Genomic DNA, 19,679 nt, shown 5'->3' with positions numbered 1-19,679 from the left:
GGACAAGGCAATAGAAGGGCAGAAACAGAGACTAAATACGTGTGAGTTCTGGGGCTACAAGTAGACTTTCCGGTAAGAAAAGCAGCAGCTCCTGGCACACTGGAAAACACAGTCCAGACCACAGTGGTTTATTCAGACACACTGGTGAGGCGCACATTATCAATTACCTTAAATAAGCACCATGAAATGGTTAGCAGGTGTCGTGCATACAGCAAATGACAGAATTCTCATCTATGGGAGTTCAGTTACAATAACTTTGTCATCTTAAGTCTCAAGTTAAAAAAAAATAAACAGAGCATATGCAAGCTGCTAAATCATGTAAATGCTTTATGCTTATTAGAGACGCTCATGACTAGACAACTGCAGGGAGACAACACCTGTTACAAATGATCTGCGAGGGAGCATTTCCTCCTTGGTGTGCAATGTGCAGCAAATGCTCATGAAGAGCTGGGAGGGAGGGTTAGTCACAAACAACAGTAACTTCTGGTCTACAACCAGAATTCTATTTTGCCCTGTAAGACCAATCATTTGGAAATACTCTGCATTTCTGAGTGAATAATATTTTCACTTAATTTTACCAGGAAACATGGTAAGTTTTTTGTTGTTGTTGCTTTGTTTTCTTAAAAAAACTGACAAATCTTTGTTCTCTTAAGTCTGGAGTACATATGTGTCACAAATATAACACGATGCTCAGTTCCCTAGTTAGTATGTCTGATTTCTATGCGTTAATCTAATACTTTCTAATGTTTTATTTTATCCCATAAGAATAGAGATTTCCATAACAAAAATGCCAGATAACATCAATACAATGCTCAGTAAGAAGGAAGCACTTCATCCTCGCTCCAAATGTTTTCCCATCTACCTTGAAGAAGGAAAATGTGTTCCTTGAAGAGCATTTTAGAATTTGAAAATAAGGAAGATAAGTGAAAGGAAATAAAACTAGTTTTAAGTGTTTTAATGCCAATTTTCAGATGATATTCTTGTTTCTTAAATTTTCTTAATGGATATAGACAACATTTTGAAATTAAAATGTAGGTATTACTAGCTGTAGATACAGAAACTGCTTCACTAATCAATCTTTAAACTTTACTACTTTGGGGTTTAAAAATATACCACTGGTTTATCAAAATACTTCTATAGTTATTTGAAACATTACTTTTCCTCAAAAAGATTTTCCTTCTAAAGTCGCAAAATCAGATTCACAAAATAAATATTGCATCCCAAAATTTATGACAGCTTAGCTTTTGCAGTTTATTTTTTGAAATATTTAAAATATTTCATTTTTAATGAAATTTAAATATTTCTTATTTAAATATTTGAAATACATAAAAACAATTGTCCATATTTGATCAACAGAAAGCTGCTACATTTATGTTTCACTAATGCTGTAATGTTATAAATGTAGTAACATTCTGGTGGCTGAGCAAATTATGCAGTTTGATTGTTTTTTGAGTTTCAAACACCCACTGACCTCCATTTCTGGACTGGGTACGTGTACAAGGGGCGTTTAGGGGGTTCGGTTGATCGTAGCTTTTTGCGGGTAGTTTGATGGTGTGGGGCGGTGGGGGTTTGTTTTGCGGCTCTGCAGGTGGAGTTGTATTTGCCGGAGAACTATTGGGGGTTAGGGTTGCGGTATGGGACCTCTCTAGAACACTGCCTAGAAAATGAGCTTATAAGGCGGGATTTGTCTATGCTTTATGCCTTGTATTTTCTGGAAACGGATGGTGCTGTGGATTTTCTTCTTTCTGTGTAACTTCATTTTCAGCTGGAATTGAGTCTTGGTGGCATTTCATATTAGGCTCCTATTGTATCCCTCTATGTCGCAGGGTTTTTTGGGTCACTTGTGGGGGTGCCTTGGAGGTCTGTTTTGAGTTCGGTGTCGGGTTTGTCTTGGGGGGGCATGTATGGCGCCTCGATGGACGTGTGGTATTAGCGTTGGATTTGTTCTGTTTGTTTTTTGGGTGTTTATAGGTTCTGAAAGGTTCATGTTTGCTGGGCCCCGTATGGGGGGGGATTTGGCGTGTGTCGATAGGTGGCCTTTTTTATTGAACTTTTTCCATTACAAACGTTGGTTTAGGGTGCATGGTTACGTGTGATTTATCTACATTATGGCTGGGGTTGGTGGTGGGTATATTGTTAGGTGGCCGTGGTTGTGATCTGGTCGTTTTAATATTGATGTCTTGGTTGTCGGTTTTTTTATAATATCTGTGGTTTAATCGTGGTCGTCTTTGGGGGTCTGTTGTTGGGCTGGATGTATTGGTAGTGTCGGGGCCTTGGGGATCTGTATTGGTTTTTTTTTTGTGGGGTGGAGTATATGGTATGTTTATTTCTGATTAGGGGGGGGGGGGTGCCGTCTTCTCTAGTTTGGCAGGCTTCGGGATTATTGAGGTTATGATTTGGTATAAAGTAGATATTTTAGGGCGGAGGTGTCTAATAAGTACGCTGATTGGTGTTATTAGGGGTGTTCTGCTATCCTTTTTAAAGTGTAGCAAAGGAATGATTTTTCTGGGTATTGCGTTACTATTTAAAAACAAGTAACACTATTTAATTGCTGAACAATTTACCTTCATGTAGTTGTGCTTTAAAGAGTAACAAATGCTTTCAAATGTTTTTTACTTGCTTGTCTCATTGTCTCACAAATACACAAGCAGACAGCAAAGCAGGAAGGAATAAAGGGTTAGAATTATTTTTATTAGTCATCAAGTTGGCAAAAAGTACAAGCATTCATTGCGACTACGACCTGGAGGGTTTTCTACAGAATGAAGGAATGGTACTGCAGTAACTATTTTAAAAGGAGAATTGTTGACACCATTTCAAGTATATGTTATTATTGTTATTTAAAATTTTGTTTTATTTTTATTGGAGAGTCAGATACACAGAGAGGAGGAGAGACAGAGGAAGAGCTTTGTCCACTGATTCACTCCCCAAGCGGCCACAATGGCCAGAGCTGAGCTGATCCGAAGGCAGGAGCCCGGAGCTTCTTCCAGGTCTCCCATGTAGTACAGGATCCCAAGGCTTTGGGTCATCCTTGACTGCTTTCCCAAGCCACAAGCAAGGAGTTGGATGGGAAGAGGGGCTGCCAGGATTCGAACCAGCGTGTGCAAGGTAAAGATTTTATATGCAATCCCGGTTGTGCAAGGTGAGGATTCAGCCACTAGGCTATTGTGCCAGTCCAAAGCTAAAGGAGTTTTCTGTTTCTTTCAGGACATTTTTCACTAAAATGCAAACTGCACAGAACTCCTCACTCTAAAAAGGAATTGGAGATCTTGGACGCTTCAAAGAATTCTGAAATACATTCCAGAATACCTTTTTTTTTTTTTTAATGTGAAACAACAAATTAGAGAAAAGAGGGAAGGACTCAAAAGAAAACAAAGGGGGGAAGGGAGGGGAAAAGAAGGGCCTAAGGCTGCTACCCCATCAGGGTCCAGTGGATGGTCAGGAATGCCCATCACAAGTCTGGCCTGGCTGCTGCACCTGCTGCATGTGTATGCCCTGCTCTTCAGTACCCTCACAGGTGACCTTGAGCAAATGGAAGCAGGAGTTGCCCAGGTGTTAAGAGACATGAAGGGTGGATAGAAGCAGAGAGGTGATAAGAAGGCTACTCTATGAGTTATCAGCTCTCAGACAAAGTACAAACCTCTTTGAGTGCTGACCAAAGCAGATCCTAGAAGGTAGGCAGTAATCTAATGGACACAATATAGAGTCAAGTGATTTCTTATTTTGTCTTGGAAATTTTCTCCTACAAAGTATTTCTGACTAACAGACTCCACTTGACTGCAGGTTTCTTCTATTAAACACATGCCTGTACACTCACACACACACACACATACCTCTCTTGCACAACACAGTTTTACTAGTTCACAGTTTTAACTGTAGGACCTACATTCACATCCCCCTGATTCTCAGCATGTCCACCCAATAGCAAGAAGGGAAAACAGAAAAGAAACTACTGCATTTCCTGTTTGGGAGCAATTACAGCCTGATGATTGTCCCTGTGATGACTCTGACACATGAATGCCAAGACTGATTTTTAGAGTTACCACAGTCTCTAACTAGACGAATTCATACCTGCAACCTAGCCCTGTTCAGCAGTATAATTCTCACTTAAGAACTTGAAGCTGATTGGGACTAGGCACATTTTAAATCACCAGCATGACTGGTCCTGCTAAGGGCAAACACTACCATTTCTTTCATGGCTTCCTGTAGGACTTCGGAGAACTGTCTCACTAACTTTAAAATAGTAGAAGATGAATCTGGATGATTTCTCCATTGTTCTTTTCCAAATACAATATTCTCCAGTCCCTGAGTGGACGCAGCAGCAATTGCTTTCATCATCACCTTTCTATTCACTGTCAGTGATCTCATTCTTCTTTTCTCCCCACCCTCCCTTTTTGTTCTCTACAGGAACAATAGACACAACTGGAACCAAATCTACCAAAAGCAGCTACTGTTTTCTTCTCAGGTTAGAGGATCAAGAAATAGAGAATGAGTTTTGCCTTCCCCTTAGTATCATATTTGCCTGTCCAGTGCCTTTTTGCTTCCATCCAATGGTTACCTCCTGAGGAAAGTGACAGTAATCCTCTTCTTATACTGATTCTTGCCTCTACAATAACTTCTGCACAGGAAGAAGTGACAAAATGAGTAAGCAGTTAAACCATGAATGCTAAATTAAGAGAGAAGCAAGGGAAATGGAAAAGCATTGGAAAGGCCATGGTGAACGACATTAACCTCCAATAAAATTTTAAGATAATGAAGACAAAATGCACAAGAAATAATGTTGTAGCAATACTATGATTTTTTTTTTAAACCAGGAAGCTAAGATGAAATGTGTATTCTCTGTAGTTTCTCTAATTCAATGTGAAAGTTTGTCTGCTAAAGAGTTAACTGAGAGAGGAAAAATACTAAAGAATATTTGCAAATATTCATGAACAAAAATTCAATTATAGAAATAATTTTAAATTAGTTTTCCCCCCTTATTCTCCTATTGTATAGAAACAACATTCAAAAAGTAGTATGGTATCAAGTGCATTTTCATTCATACAGACCCCCAGGGCTCCACCTTCCTTGCTGCCCTCTGGATAATGAGCAGCTGGGGGAGTCTCACCAGCTCTTCCTCCCAGGATAAAGACGGAAGTTATTGCACCATTCAGCACTGAGGAAAGAAACACTACTGCTCTGAGTTGAAGGATCGCATGTTTCTTACCGTGTCTTTTCCACCTGTGGCCTCTTATGGACATGCTAGTTACTGCATTTCTTGATATTCTAGAGGCAGTTGGTGTGATTTCGACCTGAATACACCTTGTACCTTCCTTACTTGATTTCATGGCACCTTGAGCTAACGAAGCTTTTATTGCATTTGCAACCTAGGAAGGAAAAGTATAGATTAAGATTGAGATGTTTCATTTTACCCTTAGATGAAACATGCTAGTATCAACAGGTTTCTAAAAAGAAACTCTGCGAGGCATTTCACATGATGATAGATATCTCCTCTACAATAAGGGGTTAATAGGTGAGCGGGAAACTTACGGTTAAAAATAATACAAGTACTTTAAAGAAGTTCATGGAAAAAACGGAATTAAAGGATAAATTCATTTGAGTACAAAAAGGTTTTTAAATCCATGCATAGTTTTTCATAATTCTCATAATTCCTACAAAGTTTTTGAAGATCCCTTTTTGTACGATATTAAAACTCTCTAAATACGAAACTGGATTTCAAAATGCCTAAAGTTAATTAATAAACAAAGCATAAGTATGTTAAGGAGATCATACTTATAAATAAAAAGGATTACTTATCATGTATCCAGCAAACTAGTAAAATGATTAAATTTTATATGAGCCATTTTTTTCAAGATTTATTTTTATAGTAAAGGCAGATTTATAGAGAAGGAGAGAGAAAGATCTTTCATTCCTTGTTCATTCCCCAAGTGGCTACAATAACTACAGCTGAGCCCATCCAAAGACAGAAGCCAGGAGCTTCTTTTGGGTCTCCCACAAGGGTACAGGTTCCTAAGGCTTTGGGCCATCTTCTGCCACATTCTTAAGCTACCAGCAGGGAGCTGGATGGGAAGTGGAGCAGCCAGGAGATGAACTGGTGCCCATATGGGATCCCACCATATGCAAGGCCAGGATTTAGCCACTTTGCCACTGCAGTGGGCCCTATAAACTTTGCTGAGTGTAGCGTTTTCCAAGTGTAATAAGAACTTGAATCACTAAGTATTAATGACATGCCTGAATGCACTTTGAATGGCTAATTGTTAATTTATAGTTGTAAAATTCACATACACATGAGACACCTACCAGCAATGGCTCTGGATATAATTCTAGCTGGGCTCTATATATAATATCATCCAATGCCTTCTGGGCCAGCTCCCATTCTCCATTATATCTACAGAATTAAATGAAGGAAATGATACATGTTTATAGTTCTGCATAATTACAAGTCTAATGAGAAATTGTCTTTACTAAGGAAAATAACAGATTACATTAACACACTGTAGCAAATTCTACTCCCATTAATATCATATTTTTAAATCTTGAATTCCTTTCAAATGAAAGCCTATTAATAGCAGAGAAAATTTTACAGATGTACAATTTTTCTCTAAAGAACAGAACAGAAATTTTTAGAACAGAAATCCAAACAGCTACGGTAATTTTAAAGCATTTTATGCTTTCAAAGCAAGTTAGAATGCAATAAATTACATACCTTAAAATAATGTTCAAAACACTTTATGGTCAAATTACTCTTTAACTCACACAGTTTTTAATGAGAATCTACAACTACTGTGACGTGCAATATCCTGAGTAGTTATTTCTTTCCATTCTGAAAGTTATTTAGAAGTGCACAGGCTGTACATTGCAAATATCAGAAAGATATGAGGGGAGAAATTGCATGTGAATGCATAATATTCAAAGACATGCCAAACCCTTTCTAAAAATTGGCTAAATTACAAAAATGAACAGATTTCATGGCTTGATCACCTGCCAACAGAATGAACACAGAGTGTGTCAAGAGTACAATGGAGGCCCGAAAGACAGGGAACAAAATTGTCCCAACCCTGAAAACAAAATAAATCCAGGCAATCTTAATCATAACTTCTCATGAATATATCAAAAAGCTGACGTCTTAGGGCAAACCCCAAGGTGTGCAGGAGCATCTGAAGAGGTGGGCAACAATGCAGGCAGACAGGAACTCAAACTTTGAAACCTAAATTGCTCATGGCTTGCACAGAAGGTCAGCTGGAGAGGACAGAAGCCCTGGGATCACGCACGGGGAAGCCACACTTGTTCACAGCGTGTACTGCCCTCCAAAGGCCTCCTTTGGGTGCTCAGGAGAAAAGCTGGAATCATGGAGGGAGACCAGAGAAACCGGCCCTTGGCAGTACAGGCTGGGAAAAGAACGATGGATCACTCACGCAGGAAAGGCACAAAGAAGAAACTGGAGCCTTTTCTCAGAAGAAAAGTTTGAAAGTCTTTTTTGGGAAGAAAAAATAAAAAGAAACAGAAGCCACACTGCACCCCTCAGAGCACAGGTGCAGGGGCAGTGACTTGGAAGAGAACAATCTTGGTCTCTGTTAAGGCCACCAAGGTCTTGTAGCATTGGAGGAAGGGCAGCAGCACTGAGAAAGACCCAGCCCTGGCATCTATCAAGACGAGGCTGTCCGAGGATGCCACTGTCCCCGTTCTCACATCACTCCCTCCACCACATACACCTGCAAAAGCCAGCAACACTCTGCTGCCACAGCACGCTCAGTTATAGCAGGAAGGCTGAAAGCAATGTCCAGGAAGACACTCTAGGCACCCAGCTCCAGCCCGCAGTGCCAGGCGGCACTGACTGAGGAAGTAGGTGGTTCTCTGCAGCCTACCACAGCAAACAACACAGATCCAACCCAACTCACTCCTGGCTATGACCCCACCAGCAATCTAGAAGAGGCAAGCCCATGAATAGTATTTACCTCCATCTCTACTATCCTGTCTCTAAACAAAATAACAAACAATCCAAAGCTGCAATGCACACACACACAAGAAAAAAAGCAAAAGGTGGAGGGCCTGGTGTGATAGCGTGGTGGCTAAAGTCCGTGCGTTGAACACTCTGGGATCCCATAGGTGTGCCAATTCTAATCTCAACAGCCCCGCTTTGCATCCAGCTCCCTGCTTGTGGCCTGGGAAAACAGTCAAGGACGGCCCAAAGCCTTGGGACCCTGCACCCCTGTGGGAAACCTGGAAGAAGCTCCTGGCTCCTGGCTTCAGATTGGCTCAGTTCTAGCCATTGAGGCCACTTAGGAAGTGAAGCATCGGACGGAAGTTCTTCCTCTCTGTCTTTCCTCCTCTCTGTATATCTGTCTTTCCAATAAAAATAAATAAAGCTTTTTTTAAAAAAAAGCAAAAGGTGGGGAAAAAAAAATCTAAAAGGGCAATGAGATCAGAGATGACTCCAAAGTTGAGGCATCAGGGAAACTGAAGTGAGGTGTGACAAAATATTAAAGACAAGTGGAAAAGATCTACAAACAGATGGAGTTTCCCCAGAAAGACGGGAACCACCCAAGTTTAATGAAAAGGCTAGGGGAAGGAGATGAAGAATGCCTTCTTCACTGGCCTCGTTGACAGGCTACAAACAGCCAAGGAAAGAATAGCACACATAAAAACAGAAAATAGGAAATTATTTCAAATGAAATAGAGAAAAAGAAAGACAATAAAACAGTTTAGAGCATCTCAGAACTACAGGACAGTTATTATGGTCTAAAACAACAGTCAGAAAATGTTTTCCTTAAAGAGCCAGCCAACAGACACTTCAGGTCTGTGTGTCAAGCAGACTCTATTTCAACTGCTGAATGCTGTGAGAGCAGCACAAAAGCAGTCACAGACAATGTGTAAACAAATGGGTGTGACTGTGTTTCAATAAAACTTTATTTACAACAGCAAGCAGCAGGCTGGATTTCACCTACAGACACAACTTGTGACTCCAAAAAGCTTGTAATATACTAAGAGATAATTAAAGTTATCAAGTGATCATAATGCAAAGACTGGTAAGATATGTAATGAGAGAATTACAAAGCATAAGGGTTCAAAGAAAAATGCTAGGACTTAAGTCACTAGGTAAGAATGAGTACCCAAATGAGAATGCAATAGTCAATCCATAATCAACTATTTCTGATCAAAAAGGTTTACAATGGTTTTGAAGTGGTGAAATTTCAAAAATGGAAGAAGATACACACTGGAGGAAAAAAATATGTTTGGAAATTAATGTTAAAAACTGATGAAGAAAAAGACCATGCGTATACTTAAGTGTTACTGATTATCATTCTAGCCTTGAATTAAATAAACACAATGAAGTATTGTAGTTGGTTATAACCTCTTAAGAACTTTAGAAAGGTATGTTTCAAATAATAAAGCCTTATCAAGAACTTTCACAAAAGATACGATTATTTATCTCTAAGTACTAAGTTTATAAAATATCAATAATAGACTAACAGACTGATTTTCCAAACAAAGAAAAAGTTTACTTTGTATATGAGATAAACTTACAAGGCAAAATAAATCCCTGTTAACATTTGCACCATGAATCCTGAAGAAACTGGTATCCTGCTACTTACACCTTTGTATTTTCTTACATGCTGTCGAGGATATCCACAAACACAGATTCTAGAGAGACAAAAATAAATAAAGCATATTGTAAAATTGGAAAAAAAATTCAATTTTTTCAACATCTGTAAACCAATAAGGTATATTCTCACAGCAAACCTAGTATCTATTTATCTGTAATATTTTTTTGGAGTAAATTAGGATGAAAAAAAATATATAAAGCCTGAGGAATGGTCATATATAGTAAGAGAACCAGATTCACTTTCTGATTGGCTCAGCAATTTTGGTCACTTCAGTTACTAGTAATTTTTGGCTACCACAAAACCCATTACATGGAGCTCAGCTGTACTGCCATTAATGCACCAATGATGTGAGCCTAATCCCTGAGAAAATCCTCAACACAAACTGCTCAGTCCGAAACAATACTGTAAGTTGAACTCATGTCTCAGTCAGTATACCATAATAAATTTCAGACACAATAAATGTTTTATTATTTAAAACTCTAAAACATATAAAACATAAGCAAATATTTATACATTCCCGAATGCTGCATACACATGGCACCAAAGACAGAATCCTAAAGAGAGATGAGTATGTCTTTACTGATTTTTTAAAACAACCTATTATACACCAAGTAAGAATGCAAAGAAACAGGGCTGACAGTGATAAATGATTAAGAAATGTTAAAGTTGGTTTCCTTGGTGGTCTAGTAATTAGGATTCAGGAATGTTAAAGCTAAGGGCTATTTACTGTAGTGAATAGGAAACCACCCAAAAGTTGTACACAGGGAATAGCTACATAAATCATTTAGAGCACATGATGAAAGCTATAAAATATAGTGCTCTGAAAGTCCCCTGATTTTTCAGCAGATTGCACAGTGTTAGTTTTGTCTACTGTGTGTCCCGCCGCCATTTTCCATGAACAGCACTGCCATTCCTCTCACCCTTAGGAAGGCTAAGTCAACTTTAGTCAACTTTAATTACATAATTTATGGTAAGGCTACCAAACTACCCATGGCAGAGATAATCACACTAATATTTATTTTTAATAATAACAATGATACGTAAGGTACATTTCCCTCCTCTCTCTAACAGGCATTCTAACTAGGAACAATGGCTATCCTGTTAGAAATTATATTTTCTAGCCTTCCTCACAGCAAAGGGACCATGTGACTAAGTTCTGCACAGTGGCAATGTTAACTGGCATGGCAAGCCCTCGAGAAGCAGCTTCAGGCCTTCTTTCGCCTCTTCCTCCCTGCCTGCCGATGCAGTAACAGTCATCCATTTCCCTACAGGCAGGGTAATACCATGGAGAATGGCTGAATCCCACAACAGAAACAAGTCAGAACACACTAGAAACACAGACAGCCTACCCTCCAGTCCATTTTCCTGCTCGGGCATTCATGTTAAGGAGAAGCAAATGCCCACTTTAAGTTACTGTTCTTTATCTCTGTTAAAACATCTATGTCAAATCTACCTGATTCATTACTCCTCCATGATGCCACAGGGCATACAAAAGCCTCAGACTGGCACAGAGTCCTTAGCTGGATTGATTTCTAAACCGAAGCTGGGAGGGAACACGTTCTTTCTGCTGAGGTCACTACAAGCAGACAACGTGGGCATCCGGCTCTCTGAGGTCACCGTGAATAGTGACCTCACTGAAGAAGCCTATGTTTAAAATGAAAGTTCAAATGCCAACAAATGAAGACGATGGGATGGGAGAAAATGTCCTAAAAACCTCTTAGCCTCTGGGTCCACCTGATCCTAGGCTATTTCCATTTCTATTCTTCCCAGATACAACAGGCCTGGAAATGTTCTTTTTGGAATAGTCTGTTTTAATTCAGCTGTTAGTTGCAAGAGAGACAGTCCTAACCCGGAGAAGGGATCAATGACACACTTGATGGTGATGGTAACTGGATTAGACACATACAGGTTTAGAAACTGGGAAAGAGGGGTAGGGTTCAGGAAAGATGCTTTAGCCAGCAGTAAGTCAGCACTGTTATTAATGACTTAAGAAAGAACAACTTTATCATGGCTCTAGGATAGTCAACCAACTTTCAAATTCATTTAGGTCAGAATGGCAGAGGCAATTTTCTCAAACAATAACACCCTTGAAAGATTTACATAGATATAAGATCCCATTTTCTCTCATTCTCCCTCACCAGCTAAACATAAAAGAAAAAGCAGTTGTCTATTAGGAGCTGAACTAAAGCCTTTTCTACAGAAATGCAAAGAGTTATTTTTTTCTCAGAGCTCCTAAAAACTAAAACTGTAGTGATTTTGCATTCATCAATAAAAGATCCTTTCAGAGTAAAACACACACACCTATTTCTTTAGTCCTAATTCTGCTTATAGAATCAAAATTTAAAGTAGAAAAGATCATCTATCTTTACTCATTTGTTCAACAAATAGACACTAAGGTTCTACCGAATACCAGCACTTCTCTAAGTTCCCAGGATACAAAACAGCCCCAGAGGCCTTGACTTCCTGAAGCCCATAGCAGCCAATTCGTTACCTCAAAGGGGTTCAAGTGCCATAAGGAAATAACCTGCAGTGGAAGGGCTCACTCTAGAACATCCAAGGAGGCAACCAGCTGAGCTCAGATCCTCCCCACTCCTGCCTGCCCCAGGTCTGGTCCTGTCCAGCTGTGCCATTAACTTATCTCCATTCATGTCTTCTAGTACTGAAGAATTCTCTGACCTACTTTCAGCTTTCTTTTTATTTCACTATTCAAAGACACTCTGTTCTCATAACACCCTTTACAGAATTTAAATAAAATGCAAAACAGAACAAAAGAAGTCAACCTCACCAGGCCACATGACTGACTCCCCTGTTTGTCATCTGATTCTCCCTTACAGATCCCAAGCCTGCAGATCCAACCTTCAGAAGAGCATTGGAGCAGCATGACCTCCTTCTCTGTATTACAGTTACTCTGGCCCTGTGTGAACATTTGCCAAATCCTTAAACCATGTTCAAATAAAATCTCTTTTGGAAAACACACTTTGTCAAATTTCTGGGAGAAGTTCTGAGTATTGATTTCTAAGTGTGGAAAACACTTTGCTGTAATTCTCACTTTCTGGGAATAGACATTTGTCTTGTTTTTTAGAGTAAAAGTGAACTCATGAGACAGTTAACATATTCTGAGTTAAAACCATAAAATAATTAGAAGGCCCATTTTGGCACTGGCATTGAAACCAGCATCCCATATAAGCAATGGTTTGAATCCTAGCCTTTGCTTCCAATCCAAGTCCTTATATGCTAATGCACCTGGGAAAACATCAGAACAAGGCCCAAGTGCATGGGCTCCTGCCACCCACACACCAGTGTTTGCTGTTGCGGCTCATTTGGGGAATAAACAAGTGGATGAAAGATTTTTGCTTTGGCCTTTCAGGTCAATGAAATAAAGCTTTTAAAAAAAAGAAGACCAGGTTCAGGGAGTCTATGCTCTGTCCTCTTTCCTGTCCTCATTCTTCTGCCTTGTGAATTTAGGAGCTGAACAAAGGTTTCCCCTTCTGCCACTTTCCTCAAGTGAAGACCTCCCACAAAAATCATGCTCAACTAGCTGGCGGCAAGATTACCTTTATTTGGGTTGTGAAAGATGGGCAAGACTTACATGAACACAAATGTCCCTTATTCCATGCCCCCCACCACACCACAAAAAAAGAGTAAGAAATGAAAAAGATCAGCTACAGGTTTTCTCAACAAGGAAGGAACACTAATTTCAGACACATGCTCTAGGATGAGAATAGCAAACAGGCGAGGAAGAAAAGAACAGTGATGCTGTGCATCCACTGTGAATGTGTGTGTTCCTCACCGGGGATAACTGCCACCTGTAACTGTTATTTCAGAGAGAGCGAGAGAGAGAGAGAGAGAGAGAGAGAGAGAGAGAGAGAGAGAGAGAGAGAGCGTGCGTAAGTATGTAAGGAAGTAACTGTATTTGGAGAATTCATCCTCGGAAAGGCTAACTCAGGCAAAGGTGCCCCCAGTGGACAGAAAACAAAAAGAGATCTGTTCAGGTGATCAGGAACGTTGGTCTACAAGTGAGGAGAGGGGCAGGTTGCATTACACTGATGAGGACTCACAGCAGTCCACGTCTCAAGTCAACCAGCCATGTGACTCAGCAGCTGAACAAAATCAGAGTGTCCTCAGGCAGTGGGAGAGAATTCAACTTAATAGCTGGTACAGCTTCATCTTTAGTACTTACATTCCGTGTCAAGAGACAAGATTAGGCATAGCCATCTGTTAAGCAGACTCATATTAGTAGAGATGGCCAACAGTAATTAAAAAAGAAAGAAATTAATTCCTCAAACTAAGAGGGCTCAGGAGTATACTAACAAGACCTATTGGTAGCATTGATGAGTACATCCCTTTAAGGAATGCCTTATGTAATAGTCAGTACCAGCAATGAATAAAAATTTGTGGACGGGCCGGCGGCATGACCTAGTGGCTAAAGTCCTTGCCTTGGACGCTCCGGGATCCCATAGGGCACCGGTTCTAATCCCAGCAGCTCCACTTCCCATCCAGCTCCCTGCTTGTGGCCTGGGAAAGCAGTGGAGGATGGCCCAAAGCCTTGGGACCATGCACCTGCGTGGGAGACCTGGAAGCAGATCCTGGATCCTGGCTTCGGATTGGCATAGCATCGGCCGTTGCACTAACTTGGGGAGTGAATCATCGGACTGAAGATCTTCCTCTCTGTCTCTCCTCCTCTCTGTATATCTGACTTTCCAATAAAAATAAATCTTAACAACAACAACAAAAAAAATTTGTGGACTGTGACTTGCTCAGTTCAGCCCTCACCTGTCTGAGATCTCTGCTTCAGATGGTCCATGCACACTATATGGGGAGGAAGCACAGGCCAGCAAACCTCACAGTAACTGACTTGGTTTTTCCTCAATAGAAAGGATTTGTGTGTGTAATGGCTAAAGGATGAAAAGTTCCCAAGACTGTCTTCATTATTACCCGCCCCGTCAATCCATTACAACCAGATTAAGAACAACATCTATTAGTCAATGGATGTATTTCAAATGTGCCACAGACTGGTTGTGTTTATGAATCTTTCTTCCAAAACGACCTAACTGATCATTTCAGTATAATCATCAAGCAAAATGAGCAGCAACCAAAGAGACCTGGTGCATGCCAAAATGTATGGGATTAGCCGCCAAATTATGCGATTACTTTTACCTTAAGGTAGGCACACCCATTTATGATGTGCTCATCACCACAGCTCTGGAACCATTTTCATTCCACAGACACGAACTGACTTAAGTGAGATTAAAGAAAAGTGCTGCACAACTCTTTTCTAATTATTAAAATTTACAACACTTTGTAATTAGAGTATTTGATAAATGATTAAGGAAAATAGAAATTAAGAGAAATAGCAAAGTGGATTTTATCACTGAGAATACAGCAGGGAATTTAATACAAAAATAAAGAACATAAACCACCAAAATGAATGGAGTTACTCTTCTACCATGTCCCGTAGCTTAGGAATCATGATTAGTTTAAATAGCTGAAGTCTTCTGAATTATTTAGGTCATACACACATACACATAAACCCTTGTTTTCTTATGTTGCACAACATTTACACAGAATCCTTTTCTCTTGTGGCACAGAATAATCTAATATAAGTCTAGGGAAATTTTCCTTAGCCAAAATCCTACAGCTAGTATTTATCTATTTATTTAACCTTTCTTTCTCTCTTTTCTGGTAAACATTTATTAATTGATTGGAAAGGCAGAGATAGGGAGAAAGAGATTGATTTACCAAATGACATCAACAGCCAGTACTGGGCACAGACTGGGTACAGACTGAAGCCAAGAGCTCCATCCTGGTCTCCCAGGTAAGTAGCCACAGCCCAAGCACTTGGGCCACTTGGACCATCTTCCACAGCTGCTTTCTCAAGCACACAACAGGGAGCAGGATGGGAAGCAGAGTAGCCAGGACCCAAATAGCATTCTGATCTGGGATGTCAGTATTGTGTCAGCTTAACCAGCTGAGCCACACAACATGGCATCCTCTTACATCTAGTTTCAGATAATTGTGTTTCTCTTTGTTTTTAAGACTAGCATCTATTTGCACTCTTTGTTGGAGAATTATTCAGTTACCTGCTTGGGTAAAAGTAATACCCTACAATTTATATATATATTTTTAACCTACATTGTAAAAGTGGGTATATGAGAAGGCAGCACCTAAGGGTTTCATAGGACAAAAACCAGGGATACACATTCTTGCTGGATTTTTCTTTTTTTCCCCCTGATTTTTCCATGCACATTTTCAGGGCAACATCAACAGTGACTATTATTACAGCCTGTCTAGGAGATTTCAAAAATATTTACATATACATATGTAAACTACATAAGCATTCAAACATATATGTATACACACATATGAGTCGAAAAGTTTATGGAAAATGTGCATTATGAAAAAAACATGCATGGGTTTCAGGGTGTTTTTTTTGGCATCAAAACAAATTTTTAAGTCCATTTCCTATGAACTTTTTGAAGCTCTTCATATATGCATTCCAGAGTTCTTCAATCCTTAGATGGAAGAACAACAGCTATAGAGCAGGGCCTGGTCTTTGGGCTGTAAATTCTGCCGGTGAAAGTCACTCCTTAAACTCAGATCTCTTTAGGGGTCCTTACACTCATTTCAGTTCCTACCAAAGTCTTCAGGGGTCCACAGTGAGATGTGAGAAACAAAAAAAGCCAAATTTTAGTTTACAAATGATTGTCCTTCTCACCCTTCCCCATTTGTCACATTACAATAGTCTCCTTTTTGGTAAACAATGTGGAGAGTAGATATTAATAACACAGTGACTTGGCAAAATACAAAGATGGCAATATTATGTAAATCATTCCATCAGTTTTGAAATTTTACTTGGGAACCTCTGCTTTTAGATGATTTCAAGCAAGAAATGCATCAGAATGATTCAGTGAGTGGCAGAGACCGCATGCACACAGGAACTCTCTCTCCAAGGAAGGAAATGTACTTATGCATGGCCTCAGGAATCATCTGAATGCACCTGTGAGCCCTGTCTTGCCAACTGCCACCTCCCACTGCTCCACGTGGCTTTCTACCCTGGCCAGCACATTCCCTTTTTCTGCTTGCTGTGTGTGGATCAGTTGGATCTCTGTGTGATTGCTCCATGGACCTCCCTCTGGCTTAGTTGTGCTTTCTAAATAAGCTCTCCCAATACAAATTATTCCATAAATTCCTTAATCCTATAATACCCCTTATTTACTTGAACTACCACAGGCAACCATTTTTTGTTTTTTGTTTTGTTTTGTTCAGGAGAAGGTAATGTGTTCCCACAGAAAATGTAAAGCATCACAGAAAATCAAAAAGAAATTTAAATCATAATTCTACCAACTAGATATAAATATCATTAATATTCCAGTTACATTAAAAAAATCAGGAACCATGGTATATATACTAACATTAAATGTTATTATTTTTTAATGTTCCAATAATATACTAAAGGCTATGATAATTTATTTAGCCACCTTCTTGTTTCCGATTTTTTTAAACAAGAAAAATTTTTAAATTAGTATTTTTTATTTATTTCGAGGCACAGTAATTCCTGGCACAGTAAAAATGAATAAAAGTAAACAAAAAGTCAAACACATGTCTAAACCTGAAAAATCATCACAGTTTCATCATTTTAGATATTTAATATAATAACTCTCTGGTTAAATATTCCACTTACATATCATCAAGCTCTACATCCTGCATCAAGTTTTTTGTGATTTTCCTTCAGAAGACAGGAAGCTCCCTATGAGTTGAGTAGGCTGAGCTCTACACTAACTGAACATTTTAAACACATGATCACATTAAAAACAAGAAACATTTAGGCATGCAGCAAACTAGCTTTCCTGAGTTCACGTATTAAAAACAATTGAGATTTTAACTTACCTTGAACAAATCTGACACAGTGATTGAAGAGAAACACCGGGCATATAGGTTAAGGCAGCATTGTAACACAACAAAAGGAATGTCAATACTTCAAACCTAGAGACAAACCAAAAGAATATAAACAAGTTTTCAGAATTCTAACAAATCAAGCAAAATAGGTAAGAGGGTGACCACAGGGGAGGGAGGCATGGGACTGCAGGGAACAGACCTGTACAATGTTAGGTACCAATGATGGTAAAAAGTCAACAGGGAAAAAGAAGACTTCCCAAGGAACAGCCACACATACTTATCTTAAAAACTTATTTGTGTTCCAGATGACATTGGAAATCCAGTAACAAATCTAGACGTGTATTTCTCTTGCATAAAATAACTCACTAGTCACAAGCTGCTATGCATGCCTGATTACACATTACTGTCTGTCCACATGAAACGATTTTTCAAAGTCAGTGTCAACAGTATACCTGTTCTGTGCTGTCAGCATCTCTCGTTGAGGATGAGGTCCACTGTACACGACCTTGGATAAACCGTGCTGGGAGAGGGCACTCTCTGTCAGAGCCATGGACCCAATGCTGGAAGGCTGAAGAAACGACATTCAAATGAAGGGGCAAAAGCAATTCCAGTGAAAATGTAATATTTAGAACATGTATACCATGAAGAATGAACACCAGGAACATCATATACAATAAAAATATTCAACCACCTAAAATTTAATAAGTAGTTTAAAATCAAACTACAAAGGATAAACAAGAAATGTTTTCAAAAAAAATTCTAGTATGGAAATGTACAATTGCTACAAATTTAAACATAAGATTAAACTTATCCATCAGGAGGTAAGAAAATAGCCTACTTTCAATAGAGCTCTTACTACTACAGTTTAGCTCAGAGTTTAAAGATTTTGATTTTTCATTTTACTTTGAAAATAATAAATACTTTGGTGTTTTATACTTTTTAAGATATTTACCTCAAAATTAAACCCTAACTTATAGCAATATCAAATCTTATGAATAATAAACTTACTTTGATAAAATGTCACTTACTTCATGATACACAGATGGTTTGGATAAAGATGGAATCGTAAAACTCAATACTTTGCTATGTCCCTGTTTATCAACTATTTCCTATAAAAGTAAAAAAAATACATTGAAATCTTTACTTCTTTACACATAAATTTATTTTGTTAATCTATTTTTTAAAGACCTGAGTAGAAATTAGTCAGTTATAATCTTAAACCATGATATTCTAGTATCAATTATTCATAAATAGAAATAGGTAAAATGTACATCCTCTTACTTTTAAAATAGCTTTTAGAATGACTGAGACAGAGATGTACAGTCTTAATAACCGATCTTTCTAATATAACCAATTACATTCTCTAAATCAATTGGGGATATAAATACAAAAGGACTTTAACTTTCTTCCCATTTTTGAAGAGGATAAATCATACGTATCTAGAGCATCATATTAACTTATATACAAGCTCTATTCATAATGAAAATTCTAAATCAATGATATAACCACATTTTATAAAACTATGGTAAATATTAGCTGAGCTTCTAAATTTTCTGTGAAGATCAGAAACATCATTTATAGATGGTATACTTTAAGTTTAAAAAATGTAAAACACAACAATATTTTCAGATACCTCCTTAAAAGAACTGAAATCATAACGATTTCTAGTCTTCCATCTATCCTGAAGGATAGTTACATACTTATATGTATCCCTGTAGGGTCCCTAACCACATAAAATCTTTCTTTTTTTTTTTTTTTTGGAGAGAGAGAATAAACTGAGTCATTTGATGTACTAAAAACAAACAGTTTTACTAAAAAGTAAAGTAGTCACAAAGGTTATGGATTGGATTTTGCTGAAAAACATTGTGTTAACTACACTAAATACAAACCAAATTGTAAACCCCTAAAAGAAGAGCTTCGATGCATCCACTGCTGTGTACATTTCTGCTGGCGGAGACCGCAAGGTAGCACCAAATGAGTTCTGGGAGAAACTGAAGTGTAAATCGAAGTAACTGCTCTTCCCCACTGCGATAGAATTCAAAGAGCTGGTGGCAGACAGGTTCTAGCAACTGCAAGAAAAACAAAATGCTAATTCTAAAACTGGACTGCATTTCAATGACCTTGTTACATGAGATGTACAAGTTATTCATAACTAAGCTTTCAACCCTGACGGAAGGGTAA

The 19,679-nt window shown here is 38.7% G+C and overlaps 1 protein-coding gene across 1 annotated transcript in view; it reads right to left on the bottom strand.

Moving 5' to 3' along the window:
• FAM126A (family with sequence similarity 126 member A) overlaps window positions 1–19,679 on the bottom strand; it is a 70,826-nt gene that overhangs the window by 11,386 nt on the left and 39,761 nt on the right. Inside the window, exons 4-10 of the mRNA XM_040965058.1 lie at window positions 19,388–19,567; window positions 18,527–18,607; window positions 17,951–18,066; window positions 17,490–17,585; window positions 9,523–9,639; window positions 6,298–6,385; window positions 5,204–5,363 (exon numbers count right to left, since the gene is read on the bottom strand). Coding sequence (XP_040820992.1) covers window positions 5,204–5,363; window positions 6,298–6,385; window positions 9,523–9,639; window positions 17,490–17,585; window positions 17,951–18,066; window positions 18,527–18,607; window positions 19,388–19,567 — 838 coding nt within the window. The remainder of the gene's footprint in view (window positions 1–5,203; window positions 5,364–6,297; window positions 6,386–9,522; window positions 9,640–17,489; window positions 17,586–17,950; window positions 18,067–18,526; window positions 18,608–19,387; window positions 19,568–19,679) is intronic.

This window comes from Ochotona curzoniae, unplaced genomic scaffold (assembly GCF_017591425.1).
Source record: "Ochotona curzoniae isolate NIBS_2020 unplaced genomic scaffold, NIBS_Ocur_1.0 scaffold_3835, whole genome shotgun sequence".
Classification (NCBI taxonomy): domain Eukaryota; kingdom Metazoa; phylum Chordata; class Mammalia; order Lagomorpha; family Ochotonidae; genus Ochotona; species Ochotona curzoniae.
This window is presented reverse-complemented; position numbering and strand designations above follow the sequence as displayed.